This window comes from Pseudophryne corroboree, chromosome 8, assembly GCF_028390025.1.
Source record: "Pseudophryne corroboree isolate aPseCor3 chromosome 8, aPseCor3.hap2, whole genome shotgun sequence".
NCBI classification, from domain to species: Eukaryota; Metazoa; Chordata; class Amphibia; order Anura; family Myobatrachidae; genus Pseudophryne; species Pseudophryne corroboree.
In genome coordinates this window covers 99,370,195-99,392,793 of record NC_086451.1, presented here as the reverse complement: position 1 = coordinate 99,392,793, position 22,599 = coordinate 99,370,195, and the positions used below count along the sequence as shown (strand labels likewise).

At 45.1% G+C, this 22,599-nt stretch overlaps 1 protein-coding gene across 11 annotated transcripts in view; it reads left to right on the top strand.

Annotated features, from left to right (window-relative positions):
* GAPVD1 (GTPase activating protein and VPS9 domains 1) overlaps positions 1–20,517 on the top strand; it is a 279,694-nt gene extending 259,177 nt beyond the window's left edge. For all 11 annotated transcript variants that reach the window (XM_063936821.1, XM_063936820.1, XM_063936826.1 and 8 more), the window contains 6 exons: positions 760–919; positions 1,723–1,910; positions 8,739–8,952; positions 9,820–9,892; positions 10,999–11,196; positions 18,082–20,517. In XM_063936821.1, coding sequence (XP_063792891.1) covers positions 760–919; positions 1,723–1,910; positions 8,739–8,952; positions 9,820–9,892; positions 10,999–11,196; positions 18,082–18,222 — 974 coding nt within the window. In that variant the 3' untranslated portion in view covers positions 18,223–20,517. The remainder of the gene's footprint in view (positions 1–759; positions 920–1,722; positions 1,911–8,738; positions 8,953–9,819; positions 9,893–10,998; positions 11,197–18,081) is intronic.
* The last annotated feature ends 2,082 nt before the right edge of the window (positions 20,518–22,599 follow it).

Below are 22,599 nucleotides of genomic sequence, written 5' to 3'. Positions count from 1 at the left end.
GTATACTCAACCTGTATTACTTTATGGTTCAGAATCATGGACAATCCTTAGAAATTACCTAACAAGGCTAGAATGCTTCCAAATGAGCTACTTACGAAACATACTACAAGTAAAACTAAAAGACCGCTGGGGAAATTAAAACATCCAAAAACTATGCCAAGACCAACCCACAATTGAATCCTATGTTAAAAAAAAGGCATTTAAAGTGGTTCGGACATGTCTGCAGAATGGAGCCTAAAAGAATACCATAGCAGTGCCTAAATAACACTCCCGGATGGATGGAAAATAGCACGTGATGCATTAAAGTGCTTCATTATACTGTTGCTGCTCTTGCTAGAATGGTGTTGACTCATTGTACTTAGTACAGTACTGAACCATTGAAAATGATTCTGAATGCTACAGTATTTCCATATGTACAAGCCCTCAGGGTTTCAGTGGTAACGTACTACGTAGTGGACCAGTGATATCTATGTGACTTAGTCTTGTGATACCCCCAGATGGGGCAGGGGGTCTATGCTTGCACCTTTGTCTAATAGTGAACATTTATTGCTCTTCCTCTCAGGTGTGTTCTTAATGTTGACATAGAATAACCAGGTGTACTTGTATTACTGTATAAAGCCGATCTAGTCTGTATACATAATATGAAACAAAGTGTGGTGTTGTATAGTGTTCTTTTTTACCCAAATAAGTAAGAGTATGGCAATGCCATTTTAATGTTGCTTTAAATTTGTTCATTATTTGAAACCATCTTCTTTGTAGAGAATGAGATTGTATGCTTTCTGAAAGTTCAGCTGGCTGAAGCCATAAATCTACAGGACAAAAACCTCATGGCACAGATTCAGGAGACCATGCGCTGTGTCAGCCGATTCGATGGCCGTACTTGTAGCAAGATCCTCGCATCCATAGCAGAGGATTACAGGTAAGGGAAACTGGATGAAACAGGGATAGCCCTTCACACGCTCCTTTCATTTGAAGCTTGGTATCTCTTAGAAAATACATCACAATTTATGAAAAGGGCAATTAATACTAAACAGCATGTAGTTTTATAAATAAATTAGATTTTACAAATCTATCTATGCAGATTTCAAGATTACTTTTTGTGTTGTGTACTTGCCCATTATCATGAAACATACTTCAGATAGAGATCAGTCAGTTGCATCATGCAGTGAAGAGAGTGGAGAAATGGACCCGTGAAGAATTTTCCCCTGGCAACCACTCAGCTCCTACCTGTCACTTTATAGAATGTACCTGATAAATGCTACCTCAAAGCTACCACTACAGTTTCTGCAAGTGCTCACAGATGATAATAGTGACTCATAGTAAACTAGGAACATGTTCTGCTAAGACAGAGGGGGGAATTCAGTTAGTGCAGTTTTTTCGACAAGTTGAAAAAACAGCACTTTTCAACCATTTTTAGGTCAAATTTACCTTCGATCTATTCAATGCCCATGCCTATCCGACAAAAAAAGTGAAATGGCATCGGTGAAAAATGGGTTCAAAAAGGGGCGAAAAGCCCGCAATTGAATACCCTATGTCGAATTAGTGACATTTGCTCGATCAGTCGAAAAAATGGCGTTTAATTGAATAGGCGTGGATGCTTATAGGCCTGCATATGTGCATGTTTCTCTGGAGTAATATACCCCCATTTTATTTCCAACTCTCTGCTGACCCCATTATGCTTACCTTCCTCAAGTGGATTACATGATCATCTGTTTATTGTAGGAAAAGAGCCTCATATATTGCATATTTAACAAGATGCCGCCAGGGGTTGCAGAGCACACAGGCTCACCTTGAACGACTGCTGCAGCGAGTTCTCCGTGATAAGGAAGTTTCCACTCGCTATTTCACCACCGTCTGTGTACGGCTGCTGCTCGAGAGCAAAGAGAAGAAGATACTGGAGTTCATTCAAGGTGACTTGAGTTAGATGTGTTTGATTTTGCATTCAGTAGTGCTGTGTCCATAGGCTGTCCTCCGTTTCTAAAACCCCACATTGCAAATCTTTTAGAGGGGTAAATGCAGAAGATTTGATGTATTTTGTTTATTTCTCTTACGTCCTAGAGGATGCTGGGGACTCCGTAAGGACCATGGGTGGTATAGACGGGCTCCGCAGGAGACATGGGCACCTAAAAGAACTTTCTAGTATGGTGTGCACTGGCTCCTCCCTCTATGCCCCTCCTCCAGACCTCAGTTAGATCTTGTGCCCAGAGGAGACTGGGTGCATTACAGGGAGCTCTCCAGAGTTTTCTGTAAAAATAATTTTGTTATGTTTTTTTATTTTCAGGGAGCTCTGCTGGCAACAGACTCCCTGCATCGTGTGACTGAGGGGAGAGAAGCAGACCCACTTCTTAAGAGTTAAGGGCTCTTCTTCTTAGGCTACTGGACACCATTAGCTCCAGAGGGAGTCGGAACACAGGTCTCACCCTGGGGTTCGTCCCGGAGCCGCGCCGCCATCCTCCTCACAGATGCCGGAAAAAAGAAGCCGGGTGAGTATGTCAGACATAAGAAGACATCAGGCGGCAGAAGACTTCAGATCTTCATGAGGTAAGCGCGCAGCAGGAAGCTGCGCGCCATTGCTTCCACACTTACACACACACACACACATGGCACTGATGGGTGCAGGGCGCAGGGGGGGGGCGCCCTGGGCAGCAATAAACCTCGTTTTAGGCAAAAAAGTATGTAGTTAGGCTGCGGAGGCAGTAAACTACGGATCCCCGACATTTTTTTTTTCAAATTCACGAGCGGGACCGGAGCCTGCCGCGCGAGGGGCGGAGCTTGATCCCTCAGCACTAACCAGCGCCATTTTCTCCACAGAGGCTGTAGAGAATGCTAGCTCCACGGACTCTCCCCTGCTGAGCATCAGAGGGCTGAAAAAAAGAGAGGGGGGCACATAATTAAGGCGCCGTGAGTGGGGAAATCTATATACATTTATATATATATATATAAAAGCGCTATCTGGGGGTTTTTTCTCCTGGGTCAGTTGGCGCTGGTGTGTGCTGGCATACTCTCTCTCTGTCTCTTCAAAGGGCCTTCTTTAGGGAATTGTCCCCTTATAGTTATATCCCAGTGTGTGTGGGGTGTCGGTACGTGTGTCGGCATGTCTGAAACGGAAGGCTTATCCAAAGAGGAGGTGGAACAGATGAGTGGTGTGTCTCAGTCGGCGGTGCCGACTCAGGATTGGATGGATATCTGGCATATATTAAATGCTAGTGTAGCTTCACTGCATAAAAGAATGGACAAAGTAGAGTCCAGTGCGTCAGCAGGTAATCAATCTACGGATTATACCGACTCTCAGGACCCGTCAGGGTCTCAGAAACGTCCCTTCTCACAAATAAGGGACACAGATACCGACACGGACTCTGATTCCAGTGTCGACTATGATGAAGCAAGATTGCACCCCAGGGTGACAAAAAGTATTCAGTGCATGATTATTGCAATAAAAGATGCGTTACATATCACTGATGAGCCCTCGGTGCCCGACACGAGGATACACATGTTTAAGGGAAAGAAACAAGTTATAAACTTTCCTCCTTCCCATGAAATTAATGAGTTATGGGAAAAAGCATGGGAAACTCCAGATAAGAAACTGCAAATTCCCAAAAGAGTTCTTATGGCGTACCCTTTCCCTACACAGGACAGGGTACGTTGGGAATCCTCTCCCACAGTGGACAAAGCCTTAACACAACTTTCCAAGAAGGTGGCGCTACCGTCCCCTGACACAGCGGCCCTCAAGGATCCTGCGGACCGCAGGCAAGAGACTACACTAAAGTCTATCTACACTCATACTGGTACTTTGCTTAGACCGGCAATTGCGTCGGCATGGGTATGTATTGCAGTAGCAGCGTGGACAGATACCCTGTCAGCTGATCTGGATACCCTTGATAGGGATACAATTTTGTTAACATTAGCTCATATTAAAGACGCAGTCTTATATATGAGGGACGCTCAAAGAGACATTCGGTTACTGGGTTCAAGAGCCAATGCTATGGCTATTTCGTCAAGAAGAGCCTTATGGATCCGCCAATGGACGGGGGATGCAGACTCAAAAAGGCATATGGAGGTTTTACCTTACAAAGGAGATGTATTGTTTGGGGACGGCCTCGCGGACCTGATCTCTACAGCTACCGCGGGTAAGTCGACCTTTTTACCTTTTGTTCCCCAACAGCAAAAGAAACCCCCACAATATCAGATGCAGTCCTTTCGGTCGCATAGATCCAGAAGAGGTCGGGGCTCCTCTTTCCTCGCCAGAGGTAAGGGTAGAGGCAAGAGGACACCTGCTGCTGCTGGTTCCCAAGAGCAGAAGTCCTCCCTGGCTTCCGCTAAGTCTACCGCATGACGCTGGGGCTCCCCTGCGGGAGTCCGCACAGGTGGGGGCACGCCTTCGACTATTCAGCCAAGTCTGGGTGCAGTCAGACGTGGACCCTTGGGTGATAGAAATAGTCTCCCAGGGCTACAAGCTGGAATTCGAAGAGGTGCCCCCACGCCGATTTTTCAAGTCGGCCTTACAAGCTTCTACCCCAGAGCGGGAAGTAGTGCTAGCTGCAATTCAAATGCTGTGTCAACAGCGAGTGATTATCAGGGTTCCCCTGAGCCAACAGGGAAAACCCTATTTGTGGTTCCGAAGCCGGATGGTTCGGTAAGGCCCATTTTAAACCTAAAATCCCTGAACCTGTACCTGAAAAGATTAAAATTCAAGATGGAATCGCTCCGAGCGGTGATAGCCTGCCTGGAAGGGGGGGATTTTATGGTGTCACTGGACATAAAGGATGCTTACCTTCATGTCCCCATATATCCCTCTCATCAGGAGTACCTGAGATTCGCGGTACAGGATTGTCATTATCAGTTTCAGACGTTGCCGTTTGGGCTGTCCACGGCCCCGAGGATTTTCACCAAGATAATGGCGGAAATGATGGTGATCCTGTGCAAGCGAGGAGTCACAATTATCCCATACTTGGACGATCTCCTGATAAAAGCGAGATCAAGAGAGCAATTACTGGAGAACGTGTCACTCTCTCAGAGAGTGCTTCAACAACATGGGTGGTTTCTCAATCTACCAAAGTCACAGTTGGTTCCGACAACTCGAATACCGTTCCTAGGCATGATACTGGACACGGAACAAAAGAAAGTTTTCCTCCCGTTGGAAAAAGTCCAGGACCTCCAGAACATGGTCCGAGAACTACTAAAGCCGAAAAGAGTGTCAGCTCATCAATGCACTCGGGTTCTGGGGGAAATGGTGGCAACTTACGAGGCCATTCCCTTCGGCAGGTTCCATGCAAGGACGTTTCAATGGGATCTTCTGGACAAATGGTCCGGGTCCCATCAACAAATACATCAAAAAATAACACTGTCCCCCAGGGCCAGAGTGTCTCTTCTATGGTGGCTACAAAGTGCTCACCTTCTAGAGGGTCGCAGGTTCGGCATTCAGGACTGGATCCTGGTAACCACGGACGCGAGCCTCCGAGGATGTGGAGCAGTCACCCAAGGAAGAAATTTTCAGGGACTATGGTCAGACCAGGAGTCCTGTCTACACATCAACGTGTTGGAGCTAAGGGCCATATACAACGGCCTTCGACAAGCGGAGAATCTTCTTCGCAACCTACCGGTTCTGATTCAATCAGACAATGTCACAGCAGTAGCTCATGTGAACCGCCAAGGCGGGACAAGAAGCAGAGTCGCGATGGCGGAAGCCACCAGGATTCTTCGCTGGGCGAAAAATCACGTAAGCGCTCTGTCAGCTGTCTTCATTCCGGGAGTGGACAACTGGGAAGCAGACTTCCTCAGCAGACACGATCTCCATCCAGGAGAGTGGGGACTTCATCAAGAAGTCTTTGCAGAGATAACGGGTCTCTGGGGAGTTCCTCAAATAGACATGATGGCGTCACGCCTCAACAAGAAGCTTTGGTGGTATTGTGCCAGGTCCCGGGACCCTCAGGCAACGCCATGGGTGTTCCAGTCGGTCTATGTGTTCCCTCCACTTCCTCTCATCACAAAAGTGTTGAGGATCATAAGACGAAAAAGAGTACAGACAATACTCATTGTTCCAGACTGGCCTCGAAGGGCCTAGTACTCAGATCTTCAGGAGATGCTCACAGAAGATCCTTGGCCTCTTCCTCTAAGAGAGGACCTGTTACAGCAGGGGCCCTGTCTGTTCCAAGACTTACCGCGGTTACGTTTGACGGTATGGCGGTTTAACACCGGGTCCTAGCGGAGAAGGGTATTCCGGAGGAGGTCATATCTACTCTAATAAAGGCTAGGAAGGAGGTGACGTCAAAACATTATCACCGTATCTGGCGGAAATATGTCTCTTGGTGTGAAATCAAGAATGCTCCTACGGAAGATTTCCATCTGGGTCGTTTTCTCCACTTCCTACAGACAGGAGTGGATATGGGCCTAAAGTTAGGCTCTGTTAAAGTACAGATTTCGGCTTTGTCAATATTCTTTCAGAAGGAATTGGCTTTTCTTCCAGAAATCCAGACTTTTGTAAAAGGAGTACTGCACATCCAGCCTCCTTTTGTGCCCCCAGTGGCACCATGGAACCTGAACGTGGTGTTGCAGTTCCTTAAATCACACTGGTTTGAACCTCTTAAAACAGTGGAGTTAAAATTTCTCACCTGGAAGGTGGTCCTGTTGTTAGCCTTGGCATCTGCGAGGCGTGTGTCAGAATTGGCGGCCTTGTCTTACAAGAGCCCTTACTTGATTTTTCATGTGGATAGAGCGGAATTGAGGACTCGTCCTCAATTTTTACCCAAGGTGGTGTCTTAATTTCATATGAACCAACCTATAGTGGTGCCTGTGGCTACGAGTGACTTGGAGGATTCCATGTCCCTGGATGTAGTCAGGGCCTTAAAAATGTATGTAGCCAGGACGGCTAGAATTAGGAAAACAGATGCATTGTTTGTCCTATATGCTGCCAACAAGATTGGCGCGCCTGCTTCGAAGCAGACTATTGCTTGCTGGATCTGTAACACGATTCAGCAGGCTTATGTTACGGCTGGATTGCCGTTACCGCATTCAGTAAAGGCCCATTCCACTAGGAAAGTGGGCTCTTCTTGGGCGGCTGCCCGGGGCGTCTCGGCATTACAGCTTTGCCGAGCAGCAACTTGGTCGGGGTCAAACACTTTTGCTAAATTCTACAAGTTTGATACCCTTGCTGATGAGGACCTAGCGTTTGCTCAGTCGGTACTGCAGAGTCATCCGCACTCTCCCGCCCGATTGGGAGCTTTGGTATAAACCCCATGGTCCTTACGGAGTCCCCAGCATCCTCTAGGACATAAGAGAAAATAAGATTTTAAACCTACCGGTAAATCTTTTTCTCCTAGTCCGTAGAGGATGCTGGGCGCCCGTCCCAGTGCGGAAAATCTGCAAGACTTGTATATAGTTATTGCTTACATAAGGGTTATGTTACAGTTAGAATCGGTCTTGGACCGATACTGTTGTTTGTTCATACTGTTAACTGGTTAGGTGTATTCCAGGTTATATGGTATGATTTGTGTGGGCTGATATGAATCTTGCCCTTAGATTAACAAAATCCTTTCCTCGTATTGTCCATCTCCTCTGGTCACAGTTCTCTAACTGAGGTCTGGAGGAGGGGCATAGAGGGAGGAGCCAGTGCACACCATACGAGAAAGTTCTTTTAGGTGCCCATGTCTCCTGCGGAGCTCGTCTATACCCCCCCCCCCCCCTCCCCCCCCCCCCCATGGTCCTTACGGAGTCCCCAGCATCCTCTACGGACTAGGAGAAAAAGATTTACCGGTAGGTTTAAAATCTTAATTTCTGTCTTGTGCTCTCTGAAGCACTGCAGATTTACTGCGTTTTCCCCGCCATAGTTATTTTTATTTTCATGCGTACAACATTTAGTGTATTTACAAAATAAAAAAGCACACTTAAATGCACATACTGAGCTTTTAGGTCCAATAATGTTAAGATGACAACCACTTTCTATTCAGTGCTGTGCATCTGAGGGATAGACGTGATTTCCAGATTGTCCACAAGATGGCACCCCTGCTTGGTACATGTATTCCACATAGTCTTTGTGTAGACAGGGCCTAATTTAGTGCTGATCGCTGTTTCCGAATTCGTAAGGTGGACGAATATCGATCGACTTCGCACGGATCATAGTGTGCATGCGCGAGGCCAAACTGCAAAAAAATGTATTGTCCTTATTTTATCATCAGGCGTACCCAGGTTGATTGACAGGAAGCGGACATTTGGGGGGGGGGGGGGGGTGTGACTGGCCATTGTCGTTCCCGAGTGTTCAGGGAGGGTGTGTGACGTCAGCCTATTTCTTTCGCAGTGTAGAGGTAGGTCCTGGGCTACGCACAGACTGTTAAAAACATTCGAGAGGAAGTTGCGAACGGATTTGCAGCTGACTGGCTTATTTGCATGGTGTACGTAGGCTTGCACGGGGCGGGTATTCACTCTGGGTGGCGACTTTCTGAACGCAAACCTCTGCAGATTCGCAGAGGAGCGATCAGGTCTGAATTAGGCCCATAGTTTTAGGAGACCTTTAGTTGACAAGTTAAAGGGCTGCCTTTAACTTGTCTACAATTGGCTAAAATTAAGATCTGTATTTTTGTGTCCGTATTGTTTCATGTCTTATGCAGAAGAATATTTGTATTTAAACCTCAAGAATCCTGGATATTACACTTAAGTGTGGAATCTAGATTATGTCTGAGTAAATAAATATAGACAGCAATTGAGATTGCAAGATGTCATTTATTTATTTATTTTTTCTTACGCAGACTTCCAAAAGTTGACAGCTGCTGATGACAAAACTGCACAAGTGGAGGAGTTCCTGCAATCTCTATACGGAGCTATGGCCCAAGATGTGATTTGGCAGAATGCCAGTGAGGAGCAGCTTCAGGATGCTCAAACTGCAATCGAGCGAAGTGTGATGAACCGCATTTTTAAGTTGGCGTTCTACCCCAACCAGGATGCAGATGTACTACGTGACCAGTGAGTTGTAGGGTAAAGGAGACAGATAATAGTAGTGGGTGACAGTGAGGGTTCAGAAAACTGTAAAGGCCCGTACACACTGGCCGATATATCGGCTGTTCTCTTGAACGGCCGATATATCGCGGGTCCGTCAGCCAGTGTGTACGGCCAATACGTCTGTGAACTCTGTCGTTCACAGATGTATCGCGTCGGCCCCACAGCACAGCCGACGGCCAATATATCTACCGATATATTGGCGCGTCGCTGTGTGTGTGTACGGCGGTCGGCCGACCGCCCGTACACATGCTGCGGCGGCCGGCGATGATTGACAGCTGAACTGGGCCCGCCCAGTTCATGACGTCAGTCCCTGACGGATCGGGCAGTGTGTATGCTCAACACACTGCCCGATCCGTCCATAGATATATCTGCCGATCAATTGATCGGCAGATATATCTTCCAGTGTGTACTCGCCTTAAGACTCTCTCTGGCTGCAGTCTGTCTTTTCTTAGCAACATGTGTAACTACAGTATGGTAACCAGCTGCATTGCTTATTTCAGTGGTTTGGTTTCTACTAAGGATGGCTCACGTCATCTGTCAATTGCAGCAGCCAAGAGTTTGAAATTTCAACAGGCAATTTCAGGCAGGAGTCCTATTTCGTACATTAGCGTTTTGTCTAGAAAATTGTAACACCATCTTTTGAGTTAAAATAATTTGTGTGTGGCAATTTACACTTAATGTACTAAATTCCTTTCAATATTGAATGAAATGTTAGTCCTAGCAGCTCTTAAAAAAAGCGACCGGAAATTATATTGGTTCTTGTATCATTTTGCTTTGTCTTATAAAGCCAGTGTAAGCATTTTAATTTGCTTTGTCTACTCTCGCCAACAGGGTTTTGTACGAACACATCCAAAGATTGTCCAAAGTGGTAACAGCCAATCACAGAGATCTCCAGATTCCTGAGGTTAGTACACAGCCACAATCCTAACACATTCATTTTTGCTGTTGCTGTCAGTGTTCTAATGATCTTAATGAATTGTAGTATTGTAGCAATATTGTCTAATTGTTAAACATTGGTGAATTTGTTATAGATTACTGGCAGAGCTGGATTAAGGGCCTCATGCACCTGGGTCTGAAAATGTTCAAGGGCCTATTATGAGAAGCAGAGTAGGTGTGGCTAGTGCTGTGTGGGCGTGCTTATGATTTATGGCCAGTCGTGTGTGCAGCTGATGGCTGGCCATTATCATGCGGTCTTGATCATGGGCCTGTTTTTATATGGATGCCTGGAGCTGTAGCTCCATCTGACCCCATTGTTAATCTGACCCTGAGCAATAGGTTATACAAATTTTAAAAAGCTGCTACATTGTAAAACTCCAGTTCATACTCAACCGTTTACTCCCAAACACTGGAAAAACGTAGTTCATACAAATTGGTTAGATCACAGATTTAACTATTTGTATGAACGACAGTTTTTGTCCATTTTCCAGTGTTTGGGAGCAAATGTTCTATTGTCATTTGCTCTCATCCGTTACCAGATTTTCATTCCAACCAGCCAGATCCGGCAGATGATCTGGAGGAATTGTATCACTCTCAGTGAGCACACCGCCAGACAGCTAATGAGCAAGTATACATCTTAGGACCTTCCTAACTTTAGTGGCACCATACCTGACTATTATATACGACACATACACCTTATCCAGACCTGTGCAGTCAGTACCCCCCTCTTTTCCACTGGCAGATGATCTGCCAGATAATTGTATAATGTATGCCCAGCTTAAGATCGTGTGAGTTTCAGAAGGAAAGGCGCATGAGGGGATGAGGTCCTGCTCTTGTGAGCTTACAATATAGAAAAACAGAACCGTTTTTAGAAGTTTATAGAGAGGAAGATTGGTAAAGTAAAGAAGACAATGGGGGATATTGTGCTGGATGTTAACTTTCATTTTTCTTTTAAATAAGTGGAGGAGGGTTAAGGGAATGTACTTTTCTATCTAATCAAGATTGAAAGAGTCAGATGCCATTACTATAGCAAGAGTACAATAGTGTCATTTGTGTGTTTTGTGTTTACATTAGGTTTACTTGAGGGAAGCGCCATGGCCTTCTGCTCAGGCAGAGATCCGCACTATTAGTGCATACAAAACCCCCAGGGACAAAGTGCAATGTATTCTACGCATGTGTTCTACAATTATGAATCTCCTAAGTCTCGCCAACGAGTACTCCGTCCCAGGAGCTGATGATTTTGTCCCAGTACTGGTGTTTGTACTTATTAAGGTAAGGGTCTAGGAAGAAAAATGTGAACTGTTAATGCATTTGTGCCCATTGGAAACTAATTTAGTATATATCTATCTATATAATATTATTAATATAGATTATTATGTTAATTGTATTTTTTCTCTAACGTCCTAGTGGATACTGGGGAACTGTACTGTAGTACCGTGGGGTATAGGTCGGGTCCACTGGAGCCTGGCACTTTAAAACCTTTAGGGGGATATCCAATTAGCCCCGGTAAATTACCGGGGCTAATTGTCCCGCCGGGGGCTAGCTAATTAACCCCGATAAACTGCGGCACGCGCCGGCTTATCGAGGATTTTTTTTCACCTGCCTCCGGCAGGCGAAGCAGACTCCCTGGAAACAGCCCGTTTTTTTGGGCTGTTTCACACGAAAACACACAGGTTTCACTGAACCTGTGTGTTTTCGGGAGAAGGTTTTTTTTTTTTTTTTTTTTTTTTTTTTTTACAGGCGATCTATCTGGATAGCCTGTAAAAAAAATAAAAAAATAATAATCTGTGAAACATCAGAAAAAAGTCCGAAAAACGGCATATCCCCCTTAGTGTGTGTATGTGTGTGCTGGCTCTTCCCCTCTATTCCCCTCCTACCAGATTCAGTCTGGGGAACTGTGCCCGAGGAGCCAGATACATTCCTCTGGAGCTCCAGAGAGTTTTCCTCTCGTGGAACTTAGAGGGGAAACCGAACCAACCTGCTGAAGGTTAATGTTTCACAATCCCAGCTGACAAAACTCCTGAGGCGCTGTTTCACATATCACACTGTGTGTGCACACGCCAGGGCACGCCACCTCCGTCTAACAGATGCCGAAGAGACGCAGCTGCGGTGAGTGTTAACACCGGGGGGGCCCGATTAGCGGGTCCCTGGTGACGATTGGTAGCATGTCATGCAGCGGTCTCGGGCCACAAGCTGCGGTGCCTGCCACGGACCACACTGGCTATACAGGAGTATTATACTCCACATAGGTGCACAGCATCTTCAAAAAGACGTTTGTTTAACAACAAGGTAATCTGTTACATACGGCCAGTATAGTCTCTTTAGGGACCGTGCGCCATTACGGGGGCAGGGCTTCCCGGAGAGCGGGTCCAGAGGCGAGAAAGGCACCATTTCCTGCTGCTGCGGATCACAAGGCTGCATACACGCGGCTCCTCCACGGACCCGGGCTGTTCAGACTCTGTACTGGTACCAGGGGATTCATTGCATGGAGGGAGCATATCAACGGTAGCGCTGCTGCTCCAAGGCTTAACAAGAGTAATCTGTATACACAGCGGAACGCTGCACTGCTTTCTTTGTGTGCTGATCTCCACTCTGTGTCACTCCAAGGGCCCTCTAGGGTGTGTGTGGGGGTGTTAAGTCGGGTTTCACTACATTATCATTGTGTCACAGTGTGCAAACATGTTTGCTGACAGAGTTATGTGTACTTCTTGTAATTTTTCTCCTTCTGAGGGTTCTCTCATGTGTGAACAGTGTTCATTATCCTCACAGGGAAACTGTACACAGTCACCTGACTGGTTATACTCTTTTAAGAGCATGATTCATAAGGTTAATACAGAACTGGCTGCAGCTAGAAAGGAACGACAGGTGTTAAGACAGTCTGTTGATTGTATGGCTAAAGGGCCCCATACACTAGAACGATAATGCCCGATTTCATCCAATTTCTGGCATTCGGGACGATATATCGGGTGAAATCGGGCATTTTGGATTTGTTTCCGATCTGCGTTCCCGTGAGGGTTGGATCGGCTCCCCTATATCGTTAGTGCTGCACTCGTGATATGTCCGTTCCCGCAGGTATGGCTGGGGCCGCATACGATATATTGCATGCAAAATGTACCAAATCGTATGGAACCAATCCCGGGAAGCTCCCGGGAGAGTTCAAGGGAATTCGCCTCCAACTTCAGCCTCAGACATATCGTTGTAGTGTATGGGGCCCTTAAGACTGCAGACAACAGAGGCTCCTCAGCCCCCTCTGTTGGTTTCACATAAACGTTCACTTCCACAGGTGCTCCAGTCTGATTCTGAGCTTCCTGATTTAGATGAAACAGATGATATAGAGGAGGACAGCTCTCTGTCCCCCGGGGCGGAGGCCCTCATTTATGCTGTGAGGGAGGATCTTAACATACCTGATACGGAGGCAGAACCAGATGAAGAATTTATTTTAATGTAAAACCAAAATCCACAGCCGCGTTTCCTGTATCAAAAGAATTTAACTCCCTGGCCAGTGAGGCATGGGTAAACCCTGCTAAAAAATTAAAAACTCCTCAGAGGTTGTTATCTTCCTTTCCCCTCCCCGCTGAGGACAGAAAGGTATGGGAAAACCCCCCATCAGTCGATACTTCTGTGTCCAGACTGTCACGAAAACTGGTTCTGTCATTACCTGGGGCAATATCTCTTAAAGACCCAGCTGACCGTAAAATTGAGACCGCTCTCAAAGCACTGTATAAAGCAGCAGGCGTAGCGCAGCGTCCCACAATAGTCTGTGGTTGGATTTCAAGGGCTGTGGTTAAATGGTCTGATATTATCAATGGATTTGACTCCCTGCCCCAGAAGGAAATCATTACACTGCTGCAACATATACGGGATGCTGCAAACATTATGAGCGAAGCTGTTAAAGAATTATGTCGGACAAATGGCCGCACTACTGCTATGGCAGTTTCGACCTGCAGAGCTCTGTGGTTACTTCAATGGTTAGCATATGCTGATTCCAAAAAGGGTGTTGAAAATCTTCCCTTTAGAGATGATGCCTTGTTTGGAGACGAGTTAAATAAATGGATTTCTCAGGCGACGGCGGGTAAGTCTGCCTATCTCCTGTCGGCTGCGCCACCTGCTAGACGTTCTTACTCAGGGCCCTCCTTGCAGTCCTTTCATGTGGCAAGGTTCAGAGGCAGAGGCCGAGGGGCCTCCAGTGCTCTTAGAGGATCTTGTGGTAAGTCCCGTAAACCTGCAGCTGCTGCAGCCTTGGACCAAACCGCCGGATCCTCTGCCACATAGCCTTCAGAGTGACGTTTGGCAACAACAGCAGGGCGACTTTCCGGAAGATGCTCGCCTTCAACACTTCTCCCACGTGTGGGGGCGAAGTCATGCCGGTATTCGTGGGTGAGGGACCTCCGTTCCCAAGGATACCGGCTAGAATTTCAAGCACTCCTCACAGATTTTTCAGGTCAGGCTTACCAGCTTCACCCGCTAAAAAAGTTACCTTGCAAGAAGCCTTTCACAAACTTTTGCAGACTGTAGTCGTGGTTGCAGTACCTCCTCTGTAACACAACAGGGGTTTTTACTCCAGTCTTTTTGTCGTACCAAAACCAGATGGTTCGGTGCGGCCCATTTTGATCCTGGAGTCCCTTAACCCGTATCTGCGGGTGTTCAAATTCAAGACGGAATCCCTGCGAGCAGTGGTGTCCGGTCTGGAGGAGAGCGAATTCCTAGTACAGATGGAGCCACGCTTCTCTGTTGCGCCTAGGAACACCATGGTTTATTAGCATAAACCCTTTATCTATTGTTCTCAGCTGCAATACAATACAGAGAGAACAATACATCAGGGGATTAAGTCATTACAGCAGGGGATTAAGTCTGACTGCCCTGGGTCAGTTAACCCTATTAAAGGCCAAGATAAACATGGCTCCATCTGTATCTCTTGATGTCAAGGATGCTTACCTGCACATTCCCATGTGGCTTCCTCATCAGGCTTACCTCAGATTCGCCATATTGGACAACCATTTCCAGTTTCAGGCCTTACCCTTTGGCCTCTACAGCTCCAAGGGTCTTCACAAAGGTCATGGTGGAGATGATGCTGCAACTGCGCATGATGGGAGTCAGCATAGTTCCTTACTTGGATGATCTCCTGATAAAAGCAATGTTCAGGGAACGTCTACTGCAAAGCATCGACCTGACAACTCGCCTGCTTACGGGTGGATCCTAAATTTTCGGAAATCTCACTTGGAACCATCCCAACGACTTCAGTTCCTGGGTATGATACTGGATACAGTGTCTCAAAAGGTGTTTCTTCCTATGGACAAGGCCTTAACTATCCAAACTATGGTGCGCTCAGTACTCCGACCTCGCAAGGTCTCAATACATCTTTGCATACGTTTGCTGGGCAAGATGGTGGTTGCATACGAGGCAGTCCAATGCGGCAGGTTTCATGCCCGGCAATTTCAGCTGGATTTGCTGGACAAATGGTCAGGATCTCGCCTACACATGCATCAAAAGGTTACCTTATCTCCAAAAGCAGGGATTTCTCAATTGTGGTGGCTACAAGTTCCTCGCCTGGTAGCAGGCCGGAGTTTCAGTACCCAGTCATGGATTCTACTGACAACAGATGGCAGCCTTCGGGGTTGGGGAGCTGTGACCCAAGGGGCCCAGTTCCAGGGGAGATGGTCGAGTCAGGAATCTGCTCTGCCGATAAATGTCCTGGAACTTAGGGCAATTTACAATGCTGTTCTACAAGCTTCCTATCTTCTGAGGGATCAACCGATCCAGGTTCAGTCGGACAATGCCACTGCGCATACATAAATCGGCAAGGAGGAACAAAAAGCAGGGCGGCGATGCGTGAAGTGTAAAAAAATACTCCTCTGGGCGGAGGCCAACGCAAGGGCCATCTCAGCCATATTTATTCCAGGAGTTGACAACTGGGAAGCAGACTTTCTCAGCAGGCACGACCTCCATCTGGGGGAATGGAGCCTCCATCCTCAGGTGTTTCTACAGTTAATTCACCGGTGGGGCTGTCCGCAGATAGATCTGATGGCTTCTTGTCTCAACAAGAAGCTACACCCTTACTGTTCCAGAATGAGGAACCCGCAGGCTGTAGCAGTGGACGCGCTGACGATGCCATGGACTTACCAGTTCGGGTACCTGTTCCCTCCAATACCGCTAATCCCAAAGGTTCTAAAAAGGGAACGCGTCCAAGCAATTCTGATTCCCCCGAATTGTCCTCGACGAGTTTGGTATGCAGACCTCCTGGCCATTGCTGTGGAAGAACCTTGGCCTCTGCCGCTGCTAAAGGTTTTTCTTCAGCACCGACAGTTCGTCTATCCAGACTTAGTGGCTACGTTTGACGGCTTGAAAGTTGAGAGGGAGCTTCTAGCCAGAAAAGGGCTTTTTTCCAGGGTTATTTCCACTATGGTACAGGCCCGGAAGCTGGTTACATCAAAACATTATCATCGTATCTGGAAAAAGTATGTTTCTTGGTGAGAGGGAAGAAAGGCTTCTCCTGTGGAATTTCGAATTGGTCGCTTTCTACTATTCCTACAAGCGGGAGTGGATATGGGCCTAAGTTTAGGCTTCATCAAAGTGCAGATTTCAGAACGCTCTATTGCCAGAAGTACAGACCTTCCTGAAGGGAGTTCTTCATACGCAACTGCCTTTTGTACCTCCCACTGCTCCGTTGGATCTAAATGTGGTTTTGGCCTTCCTTCAGTCAGACTGGTTTGAACCCTTACATAGGGTGGAATTAAAACTTACCCGGAAGACTGTAATGTTACTAGCTTTGGCGTCTGCCAGACGTGTCTCTGAATTGGGGGCCTTATCCTGTAAGAGCCCATATTTGATTTTTCAAGTAGATAGGGCGGAACTCAGGACACGGCCTCAGTTTTTGCCAAAAGTGGTGTCAACTTTTTACACGAGTCAAACCATTGTGGTTCCAGTGTTGTCTGACTCTTCCGTTGGACCAGAGTCATTGGATGTGGTGAGGGCTCTGAAGATTTATGTCAAAAGGACTGCTCGTCATCGGAAAACTGACTCGCTGTTTGTCCTTTATAATGCCACCTAGATTTGTCGTCCGGCTTCTAAGCAATCTATTGCTCGTTGGCTCAGGTTGACCATTCAACAAGCCTATACTTCGCCGGCTCTGCCGTTGCCGATGTCTATTCAAGCCCACTCTACGAGATCAGTGGGTTCTTCCTGGGGTGTCTCGGCCTTACAGTTGTGCCGAGCTGCTACTTGGTCTGGGTCGAACACTTTTGTTAAGTTCTATAGGTTTGTCACCTTGGCCAAGGATGACCTTCAGTTTGGTCAGGCGGTTTTGCAGCGGTCTCAGTACTCTCCCGTCCGTTTTGGGAGCTTTGGGACTTCCCCACGATACTAAAAGTACAGTTCCCCAGTATCCAATAGGACATTAGAGAAAATAGGAATTTAATACCTACCAGTAATTCCTTTTCTCGTAGTCCGTAGTGGATACTGGGCGCCCTCCTCAGTGCTTCGCATCCTGCTTACTTGGTGTAAGTGTTTCTGGTTGGTCCGCCGTTGCGGACCCTTTGACATGCTGGGTTAGCTTTGCTATCCTCCTTATGATTGGTGTTGCTATCCTCTGTTCCGGTTATCGCCCCTTTTCAATTATGGTCGTGTGTTGGCTTGTTACCTCACCGCTGCTGTTTGTTTTCTTCTCTCCTGGTATGTCCGTCTCCTCGGGTACAGTTTTCCTAGACTGAGTCTGGTAGAAGGGGCATAGAGGGGAGGAGCCAGCGCACGCATACACACACTAAAGGTTTTGAAGTGCCAGGCTCCAGTGGACCTGATCTGTACCACACGGTACTAAAGTACAGTTTCCCAGTATCCACTACGGACTACGAGAAAAGGAATTACCGGTAGGTATTAAATTCCTAATATTCCGCTTCAATGAGGGCACTTTGTTTTTTTTGTAATTCTGATATTGCAGTGGGTTACGGAGCCACTCCTCTCTATGTGTAGGGCACTGTAGGTGGGGAGAAAATAATTCTGCATGACAAATGAGTGCCCATGTGGCCCGAATTGGAACCTTGCATAGCATAACAACAATAATTAAGCAATGCTTTTAAGCTACTCTGTAAGACATGTCTACTTATATTTTTTCATTCGCATACTGTCTCTTTTAAAATGTAATCTGTGTTTCACTTTTTCCAGGCCAATCCACCCTTCCTCCTGTCTACTGTGCAATACATCAATAATTTCTATTCAAACCGACTAACTGGAGAGGAGTCCTACTGGTGGATGCAGTTCACTGCAGCAGTAGAGTTTATTAAAACCATTGACGAGCGCAAGTAAAAGTCACCTGCCTGTTAAAACAGGAAGTGCCGGCTGCCTGCCAGCAGTGGGCAGCAGAGACCTTCTCCTTGTATCATAACTGTACAGAGAGGATATGGTTGGTTAACCTTTCTGTTACATGAGAGGCCTGAAGTACGTTGTGGAGCAGTGGGTTGCAGACTTCCTTTGCTGTAGGATGAGCTAAAGGTGTTAACAGATGTTCCCTGTTTGGGAGAAAAAAAAAATTAAATATATGCTTATATTCATTTTTTTAACACTCCTTCCCCTTCTAATGCTGCATCATTTTAAATGAACTCTACTAAACCGGAAATTACGTTTTATTTTGCAGGCTTGTTCTTGTTTCATTTTTGTTTCTTTAGGTTTAGCAATGCAAAAAAAAAAAAGGGACCACATTTTCAAGTATTTTTAGATTATATATATATATATATATAAAAAAAAAAAAGGAAGGTAACACTTATCACAGCGGTTGCTCTGTAGTCTAATAACGTTATCTTTAGGGATTAGTGGCAATAACTTAAAGTAGTGAAAAATGAACACTTTGCTGCCTAGAGGGGCGCAAAGTGCCTCGGTGCTCACTAACGGATGCTACTCTGCTCATTATTATTTTTTAAAGGGAGGCATTGTACTAATTTTTCATATTTTGCCAAAAGTTATATAGGGAAGGTTTGAGATTTACTGTTCAATCAAAATCTCTTCTCTAAAATTTTCTAATGTTACAGGTGTTTTACCCAACCAGCAGCAAATCTTTTTCAGCTCGGCAATACTTAATGTATATATTACTTACACAAGGTGTGGATCAAGCCATTGTGTGGTTTGAACCAATATTCACAAGGATTTAGCCTATCCGTTTATTCAGAACTGGTAAAATTAGTAAATATTGCTGCCGCTGTAAGTGGTAGCGGATTAAATTCTGGCTGACAAGTATGTAGTGATCTCTTTCTAAGGACTTCTGCTCTGAAAGTCATACGCTGTCCATTTGGTTAATGTGTAGAGGACCACTTGATCCACAGTCTAAGTTGATAGAATATGACCTCTTGCAACGTGTATAATATGTGTGTTTATTTGCACAGTACATGTGGGGTGTGGTTCATAGGGTCGATCACACTTGGGTCGACAGTGTCTAGGTCGACCACTATTGGTCGACAGTAACCAAGTCGACAACCAAAATATGTTGACACAAGCATTAGGTCGACATGAGCGAGGTCGACATGACAAAAGGTCGACTTGAGTTTTTTTTTTTTTTTTTAAGTGTCGTGACCGGGAACCCCAATTAGTGCACCCTGTCCCCTTGCTTTGCTCTCTATGCTTCGGGCAAGGTGCCTCTCTGCGCTCGCCACAGATTACCGTTCCCAATTGTGGATCGTAAAATATGAAAAAGTTAAAAAAAATGAAGAAGAAAAATATTGTGAAAAACTCATGTCGACTCTAGTGACCATGTCGACCTAGAACCCTGTCGATCCAATGCATGCCGACCAATAGTGGTCAACCTAATGACTGTCAACCTAGAGACCGGATACCGTACATGTGGTGCTCTAGCTGTGGTTACACTATAAATTTATCTTGCTCCCTAGATTTAAGCAGCTGATTTGAAGTAGAATATTTAAATGTTAATTTACTAAATTGTAATATTCAGCTTAATGATTTACATTTATGCAACAGATTTTTTCAGATGATTTACCCTTTAAACTGTGTAATCTTACCCCATCTGTAACATACAGTGACCTCATTTCCCCATGGCCGATGGAGTTAATGTATAGCAGTTGAACCAAAAGAATAATAATCTTTTAGGTTGCCGTGAATTTCACTACTATCATCTGAAGTGGAAAAAAAAAGGACTACTTTATGGTGAAAAGTAAACAATTGGCTCAAACACCACAGAGTGGCTTTTATTGATTGCTGAACACTTTTGGGCAAAATAACTTTAAAGTAGACAGTTCTCCTTCCACTCCTAACACTTTTTGTTTTCTGCAGTAATTACTAGGAATGCATACCTTATTTATTAGCTCTGACACACATTAACTATTTTTGTTCCTGTAAGTTCCTACTGTACAGGCTGCAAACTGTGTGATAAAGTGCCTACTTCAGCTTGGTGGCTTAATGCAGCAGAGTTATGGGTAGTCAGTAGTCGGCACAAAATCACACAATCAATTCAAATTACGAAACACTGCAGTGCTACAGTTTTATTTTTAAAGAGTGTAGCAGAAAAATAAAGTTATTTATATATTCAAGGTTTATTATAGTCATACTTAATTTTTTTTTTGTCTTTATCAAGAGAATAAAATTCAGAAACTGGAATCTAATTTATTGGTAACTTAATGGCACTGTTTATGAACAAGGTTCCTGCCATATTGCTATTTACGGGCTGAAGCCCACCAAATTCAACACTGGATGATTCAGCAGGCCCACATTCCAAGCAATGTCAGACATAGTTTAATGTTTCACAAAGCGGAGGCATTCATTTTGTGTTGAATCAATGTTCAACAAAATGCAGCTTATGTGTTACCCGGGAAGTAGTAATATCACTGACGCAATTTCACCCTCAGTGATGTTACCCTCAGGAAGTAGTGATATCACGGACTCATTTTACCCGCAGCGATGTCACCAGGTGTATTCTTTAGGGGTTTTTTTTTGTTGTTTTTTTTTTAGTTTATAAGCTGCATTGTCAGAAATGAATGGCTCCAGTGTGTGTGTATGCAGGTAAAATGGTTTCACCAAAATCCGGTAAACCTAGCAGGAATTTATAACTTCAGATTTTTGCAATTCATAACTGATGGAATATATTTCAGTCATATGGTGTGTTTATCTTAGGCACACATACTTAGTGTTACAGACTAGTGCCCATTGGGCTTCTATTTCCCATCGGAATCCCTTGCAAGTAAGCCATTCTCAGAGAGCAATTTTTCAGTAGTTCCAGGGTGACTAAATACTGACATGAAATCTATTTCATAGCCATGCTTTGCTGTAAAATATATATATCTTTTTAATTAATCATATGGAATAAAAACTGACAGGGATTCATGGTGTCTTTATTTAAAATGTGTCTGTTTTTTTTTTTTTTTTCATTATTATTTATTTATTTTAGGTCATCTGTGCTGTCTATCTACCATCCAGATACTAAATTTACTTACCTTACGGCTGCTGGTGCCATTTTCCCGGTGATTTCTTCAGACACCAGTGGCACATGTCTGAAGAGATCACCAGGATAATGGTGCTGGCACAGGTTTCCTGGAGATATTGCACAGGTGCGATTTCTTCCAGGGAACAGGATCGCCCCCTCCTCAGATAAAACTCTCCTGTTATATAGAGTAGAAATATTACATTTATTAATTTCCATAATGATTTGTGCCTTTCTCACAAATTTACCTTGATTAATGGCCATGTTGTCTGTAAACATTGTATGTCTCAAAGATGACTTTTCCATGAACGAGCTGTGATGTACTACTGTTAACTGCATCTGGAGAATGAAATAATGCATAAGGTGGGAAGAATTCCTTCCTTCCCATAAATACACTCAAGTTAATTTCTACTGCGTATGCTCCTATCCTCTACTTCATCAAGGCCTGTGTACACATTGTGCTTTATCCAACCCTGCTCTAAACCTAGGACAGGAAAGAACACCACTATTATTATCCTTCGTTTACATAGCATTTGGGAGCTTACCTGCGGCAGGAGGAGCACGAGGATGGAGCTGCTGTTTTCCAGAAGCCCTGTTTTATGTACCCAAGGGATAATTAACCATGTGTAATGTGGGGATCTAGCTGTGCTAGGTGCAGTACCTTACCATTATAACTTTCATCTTCCGATAAGCCGGTGAGAGAAACTATCCTTATGCTGGTAATGCGCCATTTGTGGCAGAACGTAATAGGTGTTTGCGGCTAGGTTTGCTCTGAGCATTGTGAATCGGGAGCAGTGACCTAAAAAATGTAAGGAAGACGGAATTAAACGAGCTGATGCCAAATGCTACAGGATATATTTGTGAGGACTGTTCGGCTGCAATCATTGTTCTCCAGCTTAATAGCATACTCTTTTGCTCAAGATCTTTGTGGTTACATCATTGGAGTGTGTAGAACACCCTTGTATCACTCCTCCCCTTTGAGGGGAGAATATATTTTTTTCAGGCCGAGATTGGATGCTCCAAGCTTTCAGGAGGCAGATCAAATTGGCAGTCTCAGTACAGACTAAAGAAATATTTTCAGAATTAAACCAGTGTATCCAGCCCATACAGAGATTACAAAGATTTAAGGAAGCTTTCTTGTTGGCAAAAGGTTAACCTGCCTCCAGGAAACTGTTTCAGAGATGGCTACTTCCATGTACCAATTTTTCAGCTAAAGTTAGGATTTATGATGTTCAATCAATGTTTTCAATACAAATGTCTCC